General features: G+C 60.4%; 2 protein-coding genes across 4 annotated transcripts; both read right to left on the bottom strand.

The window, feature by feature from the left end:
• Positions 1-248: 248 nt before the first annotated feature.
• Positions 249-1,473, bottom strand: SPEM1 (spermatid maturation 1). The gene is made up of 3 exons (XM_068531818.1): positions 1,330-1,473; positions 1,173-1,230; positions 249-973 (listed from the first exon to the last, which is right to left on the bottom strand). Exons 1-3 carry the CDS (start codon positions 1,471-1,473, stop codon positions 249-251), a joined length of 927 nt encoding a protein of 308 aa, XP_068387919.1.
• Positions 1,474-2,688: 1,215 nt separating this feature from the next.
• On the bottom strand, positions 2,689-17,377 carry NLGN2 (neuroligin 2). 3 transcript variants are annotated; one of them, XM_068530868.1, is made up of 9 exons: positions 17,306-17,377; positions 16,433-17,011; positions 13,289-13,994; positions 9,751-9,801; positions 7,470-7,619; positions 7,111-7,296; positions 6,796-6,988; positions 5,834-6,430; positions 2,689-4,997 (listed from the first exon to the last, which is right to left on the bottom strand). In XM_068530868.1, exons 3-9 carry the CDS (start codon positions 13,743-13,745, stop codon positions 4,124-4,126), a joined length of 2,508 nt encoding a protein of 835 aa, XP_068386969.1. In that variant the 5' UTR covers positions 13,746-13,994; positions 16,433-17,011; positions 17,306-17,377; the 3' UTR covers positions 2,689-4,123. The 3 variants fall into 3 exon arrangements, with proteins under 3 accessions (XP_068386969.1, XP_068386968.1, XP_068386970.1); XM_068530867.1 differs by lacking the exon at positions 17,306-17,377 and having other exon boundaries at positions 16,433-17,133; XM_068530869.1 differs by lacking the exons at positions 9,751-9,801; positions 17,306-17,377 and having other exon boundaries at positions 16,433-17,133.
• Positions 17,378-17,636: the final 259 nt, after the last annotated feature.

Genomic DNA, 17,636 nt, shown 5'->3' with positions numbered 1-17,636 from the left:
GGGCTTCCCTGGGCACTAAAGAACAGAGTAGAGGCAGGTGGGAGCCTTAGAACCAAGAAGGGCCTGGGAAAGGGCTGAGGACAGGGCCTGGTGAGGCCAAGAGGTTGATGAGGGTCCTCAGGGCTCTCTAGGCCCTGTTGCCAGGGAGATCATTTCCTTAGCAACCAGGCTTCTGGGTGCTGTGTGGGCCCTGGCACCCCCCACACCACCACAAACCACCTCCTCTCTTCTTTTTATTCTTCTCCCAGTCACCTCTCTGTCAGGGAACGGTATACCCAGGCCTTTCCCGTCCCCTCAGCCGTGCTGGATCCAGAGACCGGGGGGTAACAGTGGGACAGGGCCTCCAACTCCCTGGTCAGCTCCCGCAGCCGCCGCCTCACGTCTCTGGCATTATAGGCTACACGCCCTGAGGAGTGGCGCCGGGGGATGTCTGGGACGTGGGCCGGGCCCAGGATGGGTGGCTGGGCTGGCGAGCACTGCTCCTGTTCTGCCTGGGGCCCCCCTCCACTGTTCTTGTGGCTCAGGGCCTGAGGGCTGTGGGGCGGGGGGTTCACAGGGTACACGTAGGCCTCTAGGCCCAGCTCTGACTGCATCTCTCTTTTGAGCGGCCTTCCCTCTACAGTTTGCTGGAAGCGGATGGTCTGGGTAGGCGGCTCCACAGCATCCTGGGCCCAGGGAGTCCAGAACCCCTGGGTGGACTGAAGGCCTTCCCAGTCCCTGGGGCAATCCCAGTTGTGGGAGCAGATTGTTGTCTGCTGACGCGGGGGCTTCTCGTCATCGCTGTCAGTGTCAGGGGCCCAGGCTATAGGGCAGTGGGCGCGGCATGCTGAAGAGCCTCGACGGCGACGGCGGCGAGTGGGTGGGGGGGACACAGTCATTTTCACAGGGTCCATGGTGCACCGAAGGCGGAAGGCAGGGGCGCTCTGCTTCGGGGGCTGGGTCTGCTTCCCAGGTGAGCATAACTTAGAAGCTTCTGTGGATCGGGGACAGGTGAGAGGCTGGTGGGGAGCCTGGCTCCTCCAGGGATGGAGAGGCAGGGTGCAGGAAGAGAAGCTGCATAGTTATGGTGTCTGAGCGGGGAGAGCGGGAGGGGAAGGGGCCCGCTTAGGGTCAGGGCTAGAACACCTGGTTTCTGCCTTTCCTATTCCCCAACCTCCCCATCCTCCACTTACCTTTCTCACAAATAACACGAAACACGTGGTGTAAGAAGCCACGGAGTCTGCGCCAGACCTAGGTGGGGGAGGACACAGTGACCCCAGGCAGGCCCCAGCCACCCGGCCTGCCCCCCAGCCATCCTGCCAGCACCCTCCCACCCGGCCCCACCCTGACCAGTGTCACCGTATTGATGCCAATGTGAACGCAGATGATGAGGCCCAGTAGCAACAGGATGGAGTTGCCCAGGTCCTGGCAGTTGTTGGTGCTGGGGCTGTGACACGAGGCCCACCGGGGCTGGGGCCGCTCAGCCATGGCCATGGGAGTCCCTAGGGCCACCGGAGCCCCTAGGCCCCCAGCCCACTGTGCCCACAGTGCCACCGGCCGCCTTCCTGTCCCAGAGGCTCCTGGGGGTAAGCGGGTCACAATGATGTGGGGCTCTCCCTCACAATGTGCCAAGAGGGAGAGTCCTGGGCCTGTGTTTGACCCTCCAGCCTGGGCCAGGGCTTAGCAGAGGCCAAACCCTTCACCTTGCGTGTCTCTCCTGTAGCCAGCCACCTGCACCAGCCCATAGGCCCTCTGGCCTGTTCGGTGTCTGTCCCCATCAGCCCCTGCCTGGTCCTCTACGCCAGGCTCTGACCTCTGCACAGACACTGGTCCTGATCTTAACTCCCCAAACAACCCCATTACCAATGACCACCTCACCCCAGCACCCAGTCCCCCTTTCTCTCTGACCTCAGAGCTGTTCACTGGAAAGGGCTGTGGGCTCGGACCCCCTCCTCCTCCCTCACTGGCAGAGCCACTTCTCCAAGGTTTGTTTCTTTAGAGCCCCACCCCTACCTCCCAACATAACAGCAGGCAAAACCAACAGTTAAACTTTTATATTTACAATATTCTCTTCATCTTTTGCCAGGTTTAAAAATGTGTACAGAGCCGCGAAGGGTTGGGGTGGGGACATGGGATTGTCAAGGAGTTGTTCTGGGGACAGGGGCTGGGCATTGGAGTCCGTGGCTGAATCATGGGGTCCCCCAGCCCCCCTCCCATGCCCCAGTTTGGGGGGCATCTGTCTACAGGGTTCAGGGCCCAGGTCCCTAGCATTTAGAGGGCAGGGCTGTTCGGAAAGGAGCTAGACCAGGCAGGGGAAGGGGTGGGAAAAGAACTAAGTTTCCATGGGTGGAGGTGGGGGCAGAAGGGACAGTCAGGAGGCAAAGTTCTGGGGAGCCAAGACCAGGGATTCTGGATTTGGGTGTCAGTGGAAGACAGCACTCCACCCCCCGTTCAAATTTGGCACTAATGAACCCACAAAATGCCAGCAGACAAGGATTGGCTCCTTCTCGTCTGGTGTCCCTTGAAACCCTTCCCGACATTGTTCCTTTCCCCAGAGGCCCAAACCGTTTCTCTTTGGGCAGTCACCTTACACACATCCCTTCAAATCAAATTCTTCCTGCTGGTGTCTGCCCCAGCGCCGTCCCCCACTGCCCCCTCCATCTGTTCCTCAGTACAGCTGACCCCGTTCTCTCCCCCAACCTGTCCGGGAAAGTCTTTCTCCCCTGCTCTCCTCCCCTCCCCCCTCCACTGCTCCTTTCCTTCAGCCCTGGTGGCCCAGGGACGAGGGGGCAGGTCAAAGGAGGGGGTGGGCAGCTGAGGGGAGAAGCTGGTTTGAGACCAGGAAGGGATGGCTTCAGAGGGGGACAGTGAAGGGGGGAGGGAAAACAGGGGCAGAGAGGGAGGGATGAGACATGGTGAGAAGAGGGACACAGGTGGGACCCCTTTAGCTGCCACCTCCCCCTCTTCTGTATCCTACCTGCCCTGGCCCAGGACTGAGGAATCCTTGGCACGTTTCGGGGGGTCTTCGCCCCTCAAACCCACCTCACCCGTTTGGCACGGATGAGCGACGGTCTGAGGACGGAGGGAAGAAGGGCTGCCCTCAGACCGCGGTGAGGGCTGTGGTCAAACATGCACGGCCTCTGTGGGTGGCAGGTGGCAGGTGCCACGCAGCCCCCCACCCCCCGAACTCGAGGGGAAGGAAGGGCAGAGCTTAGGGTCTGCTCATCTCCTCAGGGTTTGTCCCTCCCCCTCAGCTTCTGTCAGTTTGAAGTCCTTTCACACCGGCTGTGTGAGAAGTTAAGTGCTGGGCCTGAGGCCCTAAGATGCAGGGACGTGCTGGAGAGAAAGGGGCCGTCTGCATGGGAAAACATACATCCACATGCAAGAACATGTTTCCACTCAGAAATGCATCCTGGACCCAGGGGAAGACAAGTTCCCAGGCAGCACAGGGATGCAGGATCTCCTCCCTTCCCCGCGGCAGGGAATGTGTGTCTGTCATCTGTGGAAGGCGAGGCCTGCCCGGGGAGACCGTGTTTCACCACACTTGTGCCACGGGGGGTACACATGCTTCGCCGGGGCGGGAGGGCTGGGGGCAGGGCAGGGGGGCTGTGATTTCCTCGCTACTTCCCAGGCACCACCCTGCGTCGTCCGGTGGCCAAGGGTCGCTGTTTGTGAACACACCACTTCCAGGGTCTCCAGGGGGTGGGAGGAGGGAGGAGGTGGGAGAAGGCATGAGGGAACAGGATTCTGGGGCACAAATCCCCGCAGAAATTCTTTGAGGGAGCCGACATGTGTCCAGGGCGGCAAAAAAACCTCACCCTGCACATGGGAAAACACACCCCCTCGTGAGAAAGCACACCTCCACGTGGGAAAATACTTCCACGTCTCCACACATCGAAGACGGGTGTCCAGACGACGGAGGGGAAAAAACAACCCCCCAGTTGTTCAAAGGCCCAGGTCCGGAGAAGAGAACGGGCCACTCCGCGCGGGAGAAGCGCGCACATCCCGGCGAGGAAACCCATGTCCGCCTAAAGCTCCTCGACGTGTGACAGCTCCACACGACAAAAGCCTGTCGCCAAGTCCTCCTCCCTGCCTCCTGAGCGGGCCGGGAGGGCCGGGGAGGGGGGCCTCCCCGAGCTGCCCCCTATACCCGAGTGGTGGAGTGGGGATGGGGGAGTGTGTTGTTGTGGCTGGTAACGGTGGGGGGAGGCGGGGGGAAGGGCCCAAAGGGATGGAGGGAGGGGGGCGGCGGGGGAGGGGGTGGCCCCAGGCCGCTGGGCAGCAGGGTCAGGGCCCCGGGGGCCAAGAGAGGCACATCGTCCGGCGCCCGGCGCAGGGCCAGGGTGTAGTCAGGCGGGCAGGCGGGGCGCAGGGCCTCCGCAGGGTCCGCCCCGACACCCCCACCCCGCTTCAGCTGCAGCGACACCAGCTCCTCCTCGGGTGGCAGCTCACGGCCGGCCGCAGGGAGCAGGGGGCCCCCACCGGGCACGCCAGAGCCTGAGCCGCCGGGGGGGCTGAGCCGCCTGCACCGCAGCTCTTGCCGCCGGTCCCGCTTGTAGTAGAGGGCGGCGAAGGCGAGGATGTTGAGGAAGAGGAGGGAGGCGCCCACGGCCACGGTGACGCTGAGCTCCGTGGAGTAGTCTCGGGAGTCCCCGGGGAAGCGGTCGTAGGCCCGGGGGCCCGGCTCGGGCTCGGGCTCGGGCGGCAGGGTGGCCGGAGGCGGCGGGCGGCGAGTGCCTGGGGCACCAGGGGGCGGGCGCGGCGGCCAGCGCGTGGCGTAGGGAGGGAGGCGCGTGGTGGTGGTGAAGAGCTCCGTGTGCAGGTTGTGCAGGTGCGGCACGAGCTCCAGCCAGAAGGCCACCTTGTTGGCGCGGTAGTTGTCGCGCACGCGCGGCTTCAAGCCGATGTGCAGGTACTGCTTCTCCTTGCTGTTGAACTTGCTCCACACCACCTCCTCGAAGCGGTTGGGCTTGGTGTGGATGAACTTGGTGTCCTGTGGCACCGGCTGGTTGGGGTCGCTGTGGACACAGGGGGGCAGGGAAAGGAGGAGTAAGGGTGAGGCTCCCATGAAAGGCGGGGGTGGGGGCGTGCTATGGGAGGAATGGGGAGAGAGACGGACAGAGATGCAATGGGAGGAATGGGGAGAGAGCTGGACAGAGATGCAGAGAGCTGGGGAGACGGGAAGAGAGACAGAGACGGATACAAAGAGACAGGGAAATTGCCAGAGACGGACGGACAGACAGACAAATAGGGATGAAGCCAGACTGCCAGAGACAGTCTGAGATGAGGACAGAGGGTCAGAGAGGGCAGAGACAGACCACCAGTGACAGAGGCAGAGTCTGAGACTGAATGAGATAGAGACATATGGAAACAGAGACACAAAAGGACATGAGAGACAGCCAGGGGGAAACTAGCGAGTACAGGGTAACCAGATCAAAGCAAGCAGAGATATCAATGGATTTCAAGAGAGAGAGGCAGAGACAGCAATAGACAGACAGACACAAACCCTCACACACACTCAGATACACAGATGGGAGCACTCAGACAGAGGGCCGAGCTCTGGGAGAAGAAGGAGAGAGCTGGGTGGGCAAGGGAGGGAAGGAGAGACAGACACGGAGCCAAAGGCACCAAGTGAGCCCGCCCCCCAGAAAAGACAGGGACCTCTCTGTCCAACTCTTCTGAATCTCCAACACACACAGAGGAGCTGTCCGGCAGGTGTCTGAGTCGAGAAGGCAAGAGTGCCTTGATGGAGGAATGATGGCCGTGTGAAGGAGAGGGAGAGAAGGGGCTGAGGATGGAGGGGGTGTGTGCCCTGACCTGCAGGGATGCCCAACCCAGCCCCTCTGGCCCTCACCCAGTCTTGGCGAAGTTGGTCCAGTAGGTCATGACCACGGCACTGAGCATGACATCATTCTTGGAGAAGTTGCAGGGGAAGAGGTCGGTGGCGCCCACCATGGGCACACCAAAGACGTAGGGTAGCTCGTCCCCGTGCGCTGCATCTGCCCACTCGGGCCGGCCCTCAGCCTGGCAGTGGTGGTAGAAGGTGTAAAAGTAGACAGGGGACTGGTAGTCAGCGTGCAACTTGGCGGTGGCCACAGCCGGTGCCACCCACTGGTGGTCGGTAAAGAGCGCCAGCAGGGTCTTGCGCCGCATCTCGCCATTGTCCCTGTCGGCCCAGTCCGTGTACATAAACTTGATGGTCTCCCGCAGCACATCCTTGCCCTCTGGGTAGCCATACAGGTTGTCCACAAAGTTGGAGACGGTGAAGTCGAAGGCGCTGGCGGACACGCCGTCCTCGCTCTCTGCTGAGTCCTCCACGAACTTGAGGCCCTCTCCCTGGTTGACACCGATGAGCATGTCGTAGTTGAGGAATTCTCCCTGCTGCATGAGGATCTCAGGGTCATCGGGGACTACGTCACCGTCCACCACGGGCCCAAAGGCGATATGGTAGCTGGGGAGAAGGGGTCAAGGTCGCATCACCTGTTCACCGGCCTGCTCTCAGCTCACAGCCTGCTGAGTCCTCTGCTCGGAAGACCCCTCTCCCCTAGTTAAAACCTTCTGAGCCCTTCAGGGTACTTGGCCGCACGGGAAGTCCTCCCTCAAGCACTTCACGGAGCTTCGTGCACACTGGCTCTGTTTAGGCACCTCCGCTTAGGGAAGGCTTCTGGGAGAAGGCAGGGCCCCAGGAGGGGCTTGAAGCCCACCTCTCCTGGCTAAATGGCATGCCTGTGGCCTGCGGGCACCTCTCACCCTCAACCTCCTTGGAACCAGCAAGGAGAATGGAGGCCTGGACCTGGCCCTCTCCCACCCCCATACCGGGCGGGCTGCACGTCCTGGTCCACCAGCTCCCGAGAAGGCTTCCGGCGCAGACACTCCACGGCCTCGGCGCTGTCCTCCCGGTCACAGCCCACCTTGGCCGCCAGCAGCCGCGTGTACTTGAGCGGCTGGTAGTTGACAGACCAGCTAGAAATGGCAGTGCCACTCTGGGCGATGGCCTTCTGGAACAGCCCTGGTGGGACAGGCAGGCTTTAGGCTGGGCTGTATCAGCCTGAGGGAGGAGAAGGGGGACCTGGTGGGGTCGGGGGTGTGGGAAAGGGGACAGGAGGGACAGGCTGAGGAGGTGGCTGGTACCTTCTGAATGGTGGGAGAGGATCAGAAGGTTGACACAGGAGGCCCCTGCCCCAGATCCGAAGATGGTGATGCGCTCGGGGTCGCCCCCAAAGTGGGCAATGTTCTCACTGAGCCACCGCAGGGCCTGGATCTGGTCCAGGAGCCCATAGTTGCCTTTTGCAGCCTGGTCCCCAGTGCTGAGAAAACCTGGGGGTAGAGGAAGAAAGGGGGCTTCCTGGGGGTGTCACAGCACCCTTGCCCTCTTTCTGGGCAGCTCAGTCCAGCCCAGAAGCCATTCTGCTTCTGCTGGGTTTAGAGGAACCCTGCCGGCAGGCCCTCCTCCCAGACTCCAGTCCCTAGAGTTGGCTGCCCACCCTCACCGAGCACCCCAAGCCGGTAGTTGAGTGTGGCTACAATGACGTTGCCGTAGGCGGCCAGGACAGAGCCATCGAACATGTTCCCGGTGCCCTCCATGTAGGAGCCGCCATGCAGAAACAGCATCACCGGCTTCTTCCCGGAGTCCCGGATATCTGCGTGGGGAGGGGGCGGGTGGGTGGGCCGGGAGATGGGGGACAAGGACACAGTCAGACCAGAAGCAGCACCGCCCAGCTCCCAGGCCTGCCGAGTTCCAGCCCGGAGCTCAGGGGACATGTCACTCCCATCCCTGGGGGGCAAGACCGGATTCCCCTCCCTCCCTCCCCAGCTAGCCCTGGCAGAAGATCCCTCCCCACCTCCTGCCGGTGTGCCCCACAGCACTTCTCCACATGCCTGGCAGACCTTCCAAGAAGCCTAGCAGAGGCAGGGGTGGGGGCTGGCCCTCCTCAGGGCATCTGCTGGACCCAGGGGAACCCCTCCCCACACACACACAGCAAATCTCCTTCCTGCTCCTAAGAAGAGCGAGCTCCCAAGGCTGCCACTAGAGCTAGAGATCCTGGGAGGGTCCTGGCGTTTCCTTCGACTCAGGCCTTGGGCCTCAGCTCCACATGGTAGCCTGGTCTGTGGGTGAGGGGGTGCCAGGCCCTAGGGTCCCTGGGGGCTTGGTCTCCTCCCCGCCCTAATTCCTTTCTAGGTCACCTCCCCAGTTACCATGGCAACCCCCAGCCTAATTACTGTGGCAGGAGGCTGCAGGGTGGGAAAGAGTCTGCTTAATGAAGCCAGGGTGCAGCTCTAGTCTCGGACCCCCCAAACTGGCCTAAGTCCTGAGTTCTGGACCCCTCTCTTGCCATGTCCCCAAAGGATCCCATGATCACTCCCATATGTAGAAGGCTCTTGAGGCACTACAGACCGGACTGAGGGGTAACTAATTCCGGAAGAGGGTGGGAGTCTGAGAGGGCTTGCCAGGGTCCCTACCCCTGCAGCTCCTCCACGATGCAGCCACAGTGCCCGTGCTGGCATCACCCCTGGCCTCCAGGCCCTCCTCTTTCTTGACACCTGCAATCTCTGACCAGCCTGGGCACTCGGCAAATAAGATCCAGGCCTGGGCCTCCACAGATGGTCCCCAGTGCCTCTGCCCGCCTCCCTCATCCCGCTAGAGACTTCCCTCCTGGCAGAAGGTCAACCAACAGGTCACTGAGACACTCCCCTCCACCCCCCCAGACAGCTTCCTGCCTCCTGTCTCTTAGGACCTTCTCTGACACCTCCTTCCACCTGACTTTGGCCAGGAGCTCCTAGGTGGGCAGTGCCCTCTCTGTGTCCTCCCCAAATCCTATTCTTCCCTTTGTTCCTGAACCTCCAGTGGTCTTCCAACAGTTCAGGCTGGTCTCCTTCCCTCCGAGGTCCTGTCCTAAATGTCCTCACTCCTCCCCGCTCCTGCCCACCCAGCACCTCCACTCCCAGCGAGGGGGGAGGGGGAGTCAGAAAGGGAAGGAGCAGGAAGGGGGGCTGGGGCGACAAGAATTCAAAACCAACAACAAAAAACAGGATCAAGAAAGAAGAAAGAAAGAAAAAACAACAACCAAAAAACAAGAAGCTCTCGGGGCAGATTCAACAAGAAAAGAAAAAAAAAACCAAAAAAACAAGAAACCAAAAAGATCCGTTTTTGGAAAAAAAGAAAAAAAGAAAAAAGTTCTTTGCACTTTTTCAAAATTTTGTGGTGAAACTTCAAGATATTGGGCCCTGTTTTCAAAAATGTCCAAATTCTTTAATTTGCTTCAAATGTGCGTTTTCTGCATCGGACAGGCTTTTTTTTGGAAACTGTAGCAGGTTTCTGCTGTTTCAATTGTGTCATCAATTTGCCAACTTAAATTTGTTTTTTTCAAATGTTATTTTGCTCCAAATTAAAATTGTTTTTTCAAATGTTATATTTCACAAGTTTCAAAACAGTCCAAATGTCTGTCAAGCTAAACATTTTATCCAATTCTTTGGTGGTTTTTGGTTTTTGTTTTTTTTCTGACATTCCAATTTCTTTTTGCACTTTATTTTCGCCATGTTTAAGCTTTTCTTGCCGGTTTTCTAGTGGGTCCAACATTGTTCAAATTTCGTTTGAAGTTTTCATAATTCTTTTTTCCAATTATTACAAATTTTTCTTTTCTTTTCTTTTTCGTTTTTAGTTGGGAAAACGACTGAGGGGCCTTGAGGGCTGTGAGGGCATTTAGTTAGGGGCAGGGCCGAGAACTTCCTCTTATCAGCAACCACATGCAGCAGCGGGATTTTTAAATCTACCTGTGTCTGGCGGATTGAGCGTCGCCTCGTCACGTTTTTTTGTGAGCGGACCTAAGACCGGGAACACAAAACAGAGAAAAAAGGACAATTTTGTGGGGAAAGATGGGGGTCGAGGGGAGGTGGTGGATGGGGAGGGGAGGAGAGAAAGCAGAAAAGGGGAGGGTGAGGGGCAGAAAAAATAAGCCAAAAAAAGCAAAATTTGTTTGCAAGAAAAAGAAACCAAGAAAAGAGAAAAACGTTTCTACAACCCAAATTTTGTTCCCCTCCCCGGAAAAAGTCATGCCCCAAAGAAAAGGCTGGTTTTGGGGGGGTGGGGTGCCTGAGTGGGCTGAGGCCTGTCTGAAGACATATTGATTTGGCTGGAAAGGATTTGGCTTGTCCAAGTGTTTGCTAATTGCTGGAAATGAAACGGTGTTAGAGGTGGGGTGGGTGGGAGGGGAGGGGAAGCCAACCAGGGAGCCTGGGAGCCCAAGGCCAGCTGTGCCCCACCCGGGGCAGGGGGCGCCACCACTCACGCAGGCCCTCTTCAGGACCAGCCAAGCACCTGCCCGCTCCCCCAGGCTGTAGAGAGGAGGGGTCCCAGCAGAAAGGACTCTGCTTCCCTCTGGACCAATCTGGCGGGCAGAGGGTAGGATGGGGCTGGGGCAGCCCGTCCCCACAGCTCACAGCCCCTGGAAGCCGTCAGCTCTCCACTGGCCAGCGGGGGGGTGGTCAGCGAGGGATGCCTGCCCACATCCCAGCCTCTCACCAGCCAGCATTTCTCTTCCATCCGCACTCACAAGCCTGACTTCTCACCCCATCTCCCCAGTGTGGGGTGAAGCAGGGAAAGGGGTCATCAGGTCTTGCCCTCCACTCCACCTCTTCCCTCTGACCCCCCTCCCCAACCTCATCCCTTACCCAGGCCTGCTCTCCTCCCCCACAAATGGTAAACTCCCCACCAGGGGCGCCAGGCCCCCACCAACCCCTGCTCTAATGCCAAAAGCCCCCCTCCCCAGTTGGGGGTTCAGTCCACAAATAGGGAATAGGAAACACAGTGCCCTGAGCCAGCCCGGCACATAAGGTGCCAGGAGGTGCAGGGAGGCACAAAGTGTGCCCCCTGTCAAGGAAAGGCCCCAGACTGGGCTCAGAGTTTGGCTCTAGGCTTCTTTCAGATTGGGGGATTAGTCAAGGGAGAGCTGGAACCCAGAGGCCTGAGGGGTTCCCCCAGGCTGATCAATTTCTCCTCAGTAGCCTGGGGACCAGCATGCGGAGGGATGGGTCAGTAAGGCTGAGGCCAGCCTCTGCGAGGCTTCTCCCAGATGGTGGTGATGGCCCCAAGGGGACCCATTAGGATCAGGGCCTGTTCTTCTCTGACAGGATAGGGATGGGGATGGGGATGAAGTCAGCAGGGCATATGTGCGCGTGAGAATATTAAGTGTGCGGGTGTGTGAGTGTGTATGAGTGTGTGTGTGTGTGTGCCTGAGTCAACCTCTTCCTCCCAGAGCTAGTGTGAAGATTCAGTGAGATCACCTGAATGTGTCAAGCCCCAAGCAGGTCTGCAATAAGCGATGGTTAAAAATACAGAAGGTGTGGGCATGGGTGGGGTGGGGGCAGGGTGGGAAATTTGTGTGGAGGTGTTGGGGTGGACAGTCCATTAGTGGGAAGTGCTGGGTGAATGTTTCACATGAGGGGTGACGAGCCAATAGCCCACTGAGTGGGGCGTTGCAGGCGAGACAGCTTTCTACCTGAAGATGTGGGTGGAGAGTCCACGAGTGGAGAGCATTGAGATGGGTGGCCTATTGGAGGCACTGGGGTGAATGATTCACTGGTAGGAGGGCGCTGGAGTAGGTGGTCCATGAGAGGGCAAGGGAAGGTAGAGTGGACGGCTCTGAGGCAGAGGGTGTTGGGATATTGGGGAGGATGTGTGGAATGTATTGGGGTAAGTGGTCTATCAGAGTGCTTGGAATCTGAACAGGATTGGAGTAGAAACTTCTGTGCATTGTGTGTATGGGTGGCTAGGGGGCGTGGCTTATACGGGGAAGGGTAGTGATGGTGTTGAGGTGCATGAGGTGTTCTGTGATTGGCATGTCCTCTGGGTGCAGGGAGCGAGGTGTTGGAGTACTTGATGTGTGAGTAGGGTGTAGGGTTGCCACCTGTGCTGTCACAGCCTGAGGTATGATACTGATGACCTCTAGGCAGGAGTTGGGGTAAGTGATGTCTGAGAGGTGTTGAGAACGTAGGGGACTGTGGTGTGAGTAGCCTGTTGGAGCACATGATCCAGCTGCAGGTTTACTGGGGTAAAGGTCTGTGTATGGGTGTTACTAGGGTCCATGATCTATATACCCAGAGATACTGGGGAGCACAGGTCTATATGGGTGACAGGGTACACAATTCCAGACAAGTGTTGGCGTCCATGCTGTGTGAAAGTGCTGGGAATTTTGATACGTGGGATTCTAGAGCACAAGGTCAGTGTGCCGGTCGGTTGGGTACATGACCTGAGTGTTGAGTATTTGAAATTCCTGGTCTTGTAGTGGGACTTGAGTTCATGATGTGCGGGTGTTGGGTGTGTAGGGTGTACAGTGGGGTTCCTGGGTACCAAGCCTATATGTAAAGTTGTTGGAAAATGGCCTGTGGCGGGTGTTATCAGAGTGGATGGTCTCTGTGTGTGTCGGGTGTTTTGGAGTGGTGACACGGGGAGTAGGCAGGATAACGTGGGGGCTCTTTGTGAGGATGGTCTGTCGGGGTGGCTGCAGGCCTGCTGATTACCCTCTGCCGTGGGCTGCTGGAAGGTACTGACTCTGGTTGTTCTCGATGTGCTGAAGGCTGGCTGGTGGGGAACTGCTGCTGGCGACTATGAGCAGTGCTGTAGTGAACTAGAGAGTTCATTGTCAAGAAGAGCCAGCTCAGAGCCCCGCGGAAGGCGTTCTGCTGGGGATGGGCGGGCTGTGCTGTGAGTGGAGGGGCCCTTGGCAAGGAGCTTCCCTGATCCTTCAGGAGTGTATAGGGATCAGGGGACAGAGCATCCTGGGGAAGAGGCACTCAGTGCAGGTGAGGGGCCCTGCATGTGACAGAAGGACGTCTGCCCATGCTGGCCTGGGGAGAAGGAGTCTTTGCTGTCCTTGAGGTGGAGGTGCAGCTCAAGTGGGTAGTGGCTGGGGACAAGCCCAGGCCTGGGCGCAGGAGATGCGGCAGAGCCAGAGTGGCTGTCTAGGCAGCTGATGATGGGTGCCTCCACCACCTGATCGCCCTCAGTGTCCCCTCTGTGTGTGCCTCTGTGGGCAGGGGGTGGGTAGGCCCAGCCTAGTGCCTGCTGCCCTCGCCATCGGCTCTCTGGGCGCACAAAGAGCTTCTGGGCTGCCTGTGGGATTCGTTCCTGGGACTGCCTGGCAGGGACCCGTACCACCCTGGGAGGGCACGCAGAGCCCGCAGGGACGCACTGCCCCTCACGGCCCCGGCGAAGGCCCAACTCCCGGCCCGGGGCGTGCCGGCGCCTGAGGGTATGCATGGACGTCTGTGGGCTGTGTCCACCGGGGGCCCGGCCCGGTGCCCGCGCCCTTACCGTCCTCGGTGGGCACGTAGAGGTTGAGGTACAGGCAGTCCTCGCTCTGGTTCTGCACGTAGGTGGCGGCCGCCTCCAGGTTGTCGGTGAACCACACGGGTAGCATGATGGCGGGCAGCGCCCCGTGCAGGTTCTGCGGGCAGGCGGGCGGCAGGGTGGTGGCGTTGCGCACGCCGGGCCACGAGGCGGGGGCCTCGGGCGGCTGGAAGCGGCGGGCGCCCAGGGGGGGCGTGGCGTAGGGCACGCCCAGGAACTGCACGACCGGGCCCAGGATCTCGTTGTTGAGCTCGCGCCGCACGCCGCGCACTCGCCCGTAGGCCGTGTTCACCACTGGGAAGCGCTCCTCCCCGAGGCTGCCGAGACCCAGGCCCGGGCCGCCCGGGGCGCCGCCGCTGGGACCCCCTCCCCCGCGCTGAGCCCCCGCCAGCCCCACCAGACACAGCGCCAGGAGCCACATGCTGATCGGGGACCCCCCCCCTCCCTCTCCCCGGGACCCCCCCCCCTCGGAGAGAGAGAGAAGGGGGGGGAGAGGGAGGGAGGCCCCCCTCGCCCCAGGAGGGAGGAGGGGGTGGGGGAAAGGGAGGGAGGAGGGGGGTGGGGAGGGACCTGGGTTAGACGGGACAGAGAAGGGGTCTGTTCCTCTCCATGGAGGGGGCGAGGGGTGGGGAAGGGGAAGGAAGTGGGAGAAGGTGAAGGCAGGCCCGACCTGCAGGGAGGAGGGACAGACAGACGGACGGACAGAAAAATACAGAGAAGAGGTGCAAGAAGGGAAGGGAAGTTGGACGGGGCAGACAGACAAGAATGGGGAAACAGAAGAGACAGGTGGTTAGTGGCTCGGAATTCAGACCAAGTCGCCCCCCTCCTTCCATCCTCAGGCCCCTTGGCACCTCCCCCCCCCCCCACTCCAGCCACCCCTCCCCTCAGCAGGGACCCAGATAGAAAAGTCTGAGGCCGGGGTGAGGTCCAGATGTGTTAAATGTCTAGGACCGCCAGAGGGGAAGGAGGGTCAGCTCCCCAGACCCAGTACAGTACTTCCCCTTCCAGCTGTTTATCCCTCCCAGGCAGGTTCTCCTCAGGGACTCAGAAGTCCCAGTTCCCACCTCCCTGGAAGGGATGAGATAGACAAGGAAGAGAAAATAAAAATACCAAGTCATTAATTAGCAGGAAGTGGTGAGTTTGTTTATACGTGTTAATCACTCCCGAGCTGTAATTTCATGGCACTGAACTCCCACCCCAGGCCAGACTTGGGTCTTTCTTGGGACTGCACAAGCCCAGCACCTTACCCTCCCTTCAACATCTCATTCTAGCAGGATTTGTGTAGTGGGGGAGACCCCTGCACCCCAGGCCCTCTCCATTTCTCCCCTCAGAAGTTAAGGTGCCTTGAGGCAGGGGCTAGACAGGGAGGGGATGCTGGAGGGGCAAATCCAGGGACAGATGCCTGATTCTGCAGCCGGTTGCCGGGCGACAGGATGCTGCCCCGCAATGCTACCTCGGCAACGGGCTGCAGCTTTAACCCTGGAGTGGGGGTGGGGGTGGGGTCTGGAGGAAGAGGGGAAGGGGCTGGGTTGGTTATGGGGTCCATTCAGGGCATGAGGAGGAGAGCAGAGGCATGAGTCAGAATGCTAGAGTTTCCCCCAGCCTTTGCATAGAGGGAGAAGTATATATGTTGAGGGGAGCTGGAGACTAGGGGCCTAGAGAACCCTAAAAGAGCTGCCTCTTGCCCCTTGTTGGCCAGTCAGAACCTAGCCCTAGTGACCAGGCCTCTGGCTAGGGAGAAGGGGTGCTGAGGTGGCTTTAGGGGGAATCAGAAGCACCCACCAATGGCTCCCCTCCCACAGTCTTGAACAGCCTTGAACCCCAGACACCTCTTCTTCCATGCATGGCATTTTGACCCATGCCCTGGGGACAAACCTTGGCTTCTTCTCATCCCATCCCAGCTATTCACCTCCCCTTCCCCTTGCCAGCCCCCACAGTTGCTGCCTTGATGCCTGGGTGCTCAGGGCAGCAGGAGCAGGACAAGGGAACAGATCGGACTGAAGGGGCAGACACCCAGGTCATCTCAGCAAGCACCCCCCCGTCCCCCCCACAGCTGCCAGAGCTGTTTGCTGACGCGGGGTTTTCAGAGCCAGGCACCAGCCCGCGGTTGGCTCTCTGCAGGTGTCAATTTATTCCAGAGATGAGGACACAGGAATCCTTACCACACACACCCAGTCATGCCCTCCCTTTCTTCAGGTCCTCTTAAGCTCCTGTTCCCCCATCACCTGGAGGGGGCTTGGGGCTGGCTCCTCCAGGTTCTCCTCTGCCTATGCCAGGCTGGACTCTGCTTCCATGGCCTTGCCGCCCCTCCCCCACCCGCCCCCTCCGCCTCCCGCGAACAAGGTCTGCCTCTGTCAGCCCCCTCCCTTAAGGTACTTTGGGCCCCTGGCCTCCTCCCTGCCAGCTTCTCTCCCTTCTTCCCTCCCACTGGAGCCCCCCCCCATCTCTCTCCTCTCCATAGCGCTCCCTCAGAGCATCTTTCCACGGCCTCTTCCAGCTTGCTCCAGCTCTTGCCTTCAGTCTCTCGCCCCTCAGTCTTTTCTCATCTCTCTCTTCTACACCTCCCTCTTTGGTGTTTCTCATCTTTCTGTCTCCTTCAAATCCCTTCCCCAAATTTCTCTCTCAAGCCCTTTCTATTTCTCTCTCTCTTTGCCTATTTCTGTCTCCCCCATTTTCTCTCCGCTGCTCTCCTCATCTCTGTCTGCCACATCTTGCCCCCCCCCCCCATCCCTCTGCCTTATTCGCTCCATTCCTGCCCAGGCCTGACTCCCCCGGTCGGGGAGAGTTGAGGGACGGGGGCTTAGGCCATAGCCCCCCCCCCCTTCTTCCTGCAGTGGGGAAAATGGCTTGGCCGGGAAGGGGAGAAGGAGGGGGAGGGGGAGATGGGAACACACGGGGTCTGTGGGCCCATTCAAAGGATCATTCATGGGCTGGAGAGAGGCAGAGACAAAGAGACCGAGACGCAGAGACACGGCGAGAGCATCCCTAGGCGGAGACACGCAGACAGAGCAGGCTGGGGGAAACCAGGCGCAGGGAGAGAGATGGGGAGAGGGAGACCCCAATGGACCGCCACGCAGCCCCCTCCACCCGGCCCGGCTTAGCTCCTACCTGGCTCAGCCCTGGGGCCGTGGTGCTTCCATCCAGGGCTCTGAGTAGGGGGCGGACGGGCTTCGGGAGGGGGGCGGCGGCCTCTGAGCCCCCGCGGCCCCGCAGGCCCAGCCCCCGCCCGCAGCGCCTCACCCGGCGGGGGAGGGAGATCGCCCCAGCCCCCGGGGGCGGGGCCGGGATCCAGTCGATCCCCGGGGAAAGGAGAGGTAGGGGATGGGGTCAGGAGGAGCCCAAGAACAGGGAACCCCGCAGTGGGGACGGCGGAGGGAGGAGGAGGCAACGGGACAGGGCTGGATTGGGGATCCACTGGCTCCGTGGGCTGGCTTCGAGGGACCAGAAGGCGGTACAGGCGGAGGATCCTAAGGGATCGGGTACGGGAGGAGGAGTCCACGGCAATCCCCAGAGGGCCAAAACCCGGGAGCGCAGGATCCGCGGTGCAGGGGCAGGGATCCAGCCGGAATCCTCAGGGAGGGGGAGGGATCTAGTCGATCCCGAGGGCGGGAGGGAGGGGGAGGTCCGGGGAGTCAGAGGAGGGCGGGAGCCGAGTCTGGAGCCCCGGGGCGGGGGTCGGCACAGATCCTAGGAGGGAAAGCGGAGGTAAGGGGTAGACTTCGGGGAACGCTCAGCAGCCGGGAGGCCCGGACTCCTGGCCTCGCGCGCCAGGGCCCGCCCGCCCCGCGTCCATCCCAGCCAGAGAGTGATGATCCGCCGGCTGAGCAGCCGCAGCAGCCCCGCGCGTCACCGCGCGGCCGCCTCCCCCGCCCCCTGCCGAGAGAGCGGCGCACACCCCTCGCTCGCACCCGCCTGCCCGCCCGCCCTCCAGAGTGTGGGGGGGGGATTGGAGAAGGTGGAAGGGGACGGGAGTGGACAGACCGACGGATGGACGAAGCAGGCCAGCAGGGCGGAGTGGAGACACCCCCCCACACACACCGTTATCTCCCACCCTCCGGGTTCTCGCAGTTAGTCCGGGGGGGGGGGGGAAGGAGGGGGGTGAACTCTAAGGGGCGGTGCATCGTATGAAGGCGGAGCCTTCGGTTCTGGAGGAGGGGCCATTTGGGTAGTGGGCGGGATTTGACGGTGGTGGGTGGGGCTTCGCTATCCGTGGGGCCGCCTCTTTTTGGGAGTGGGTCTGGTTTAAAGCTGAAAAGGAGGAGCTTGTGGGGAAAGGGGCGGAACTTTGCAAGGGGACCGGGATCTTTGGAAA

Source organism: Eschrichtius robustus, chromosome 20 (genome assembly GCF_028021215.1).
Source record: "Eschrichtius robustus isolate mEscRob2 chromosome 20, mEscRob2.pri, whole genome shotgun sequence".
Classification (NCBI taxonomy): Eukaryota; Metazoa; Chordata; class Mammalia; order Artiodactyla; family Eschrichtiidae; genus Eschrichtius; species Eschrichtius robustus.
This window is presented reverse-complemented; position numbering and strand designations above follow the sequence as displayed.

What these genes read in the sequence shown, in the direction of transcription:
- SPEM1 (XM_068531818.1), bottom strand. Translation starts at nt 1,473, where the DNA reads ATGGCCATGGCTGAGCGGCCCCAGCCCCGGTGGGCCTCGTGTCACAGC. An exon ending in GCATCAATACGGTGACACTG is followed by an intron (nt 1,231 to 1,329) that starts GTCAGGGTGGGG and finishes TCCCCCACCTAG; the next exon opens with GTCTGGCGCAGACTCCGTGG. An exon ending in TCGTGTTATTTGTGAGAAAG is followed by an intron (nt 974 to 1,172) that starts GTAAGTGGAGGA and finishes CCCGATCCACAG; the next exon opens with AAGCTTCTAAGTTATGCTCA.
- NLGN2 (XM_068530868.1), bottom strand. Translation starts at nt 13,745, where the DNA reads ATGTGGCTCCTGGCGCTGTGTCTGGTGGGGCTGGCGGGGGCTCAGCGC. An exon ending in GCTCAATCCGCCAGACACAG is followed by an intron (nt 7,620 to 9,750) that starts GTAGATTTAAAA and finishes CTCCCCACGCAG; the next exon opens with ATATCCGGGACTCCGGGAAG. An exon ending in CCTCTCCCACCATTCAGAAG is followed by an intron (nt 6,989 to 7,110) that starts GTACCAGCCACC and finishes CTGTCCCACCAG; the next exon opens with GGCTGTTCCAGAAGGCCATC.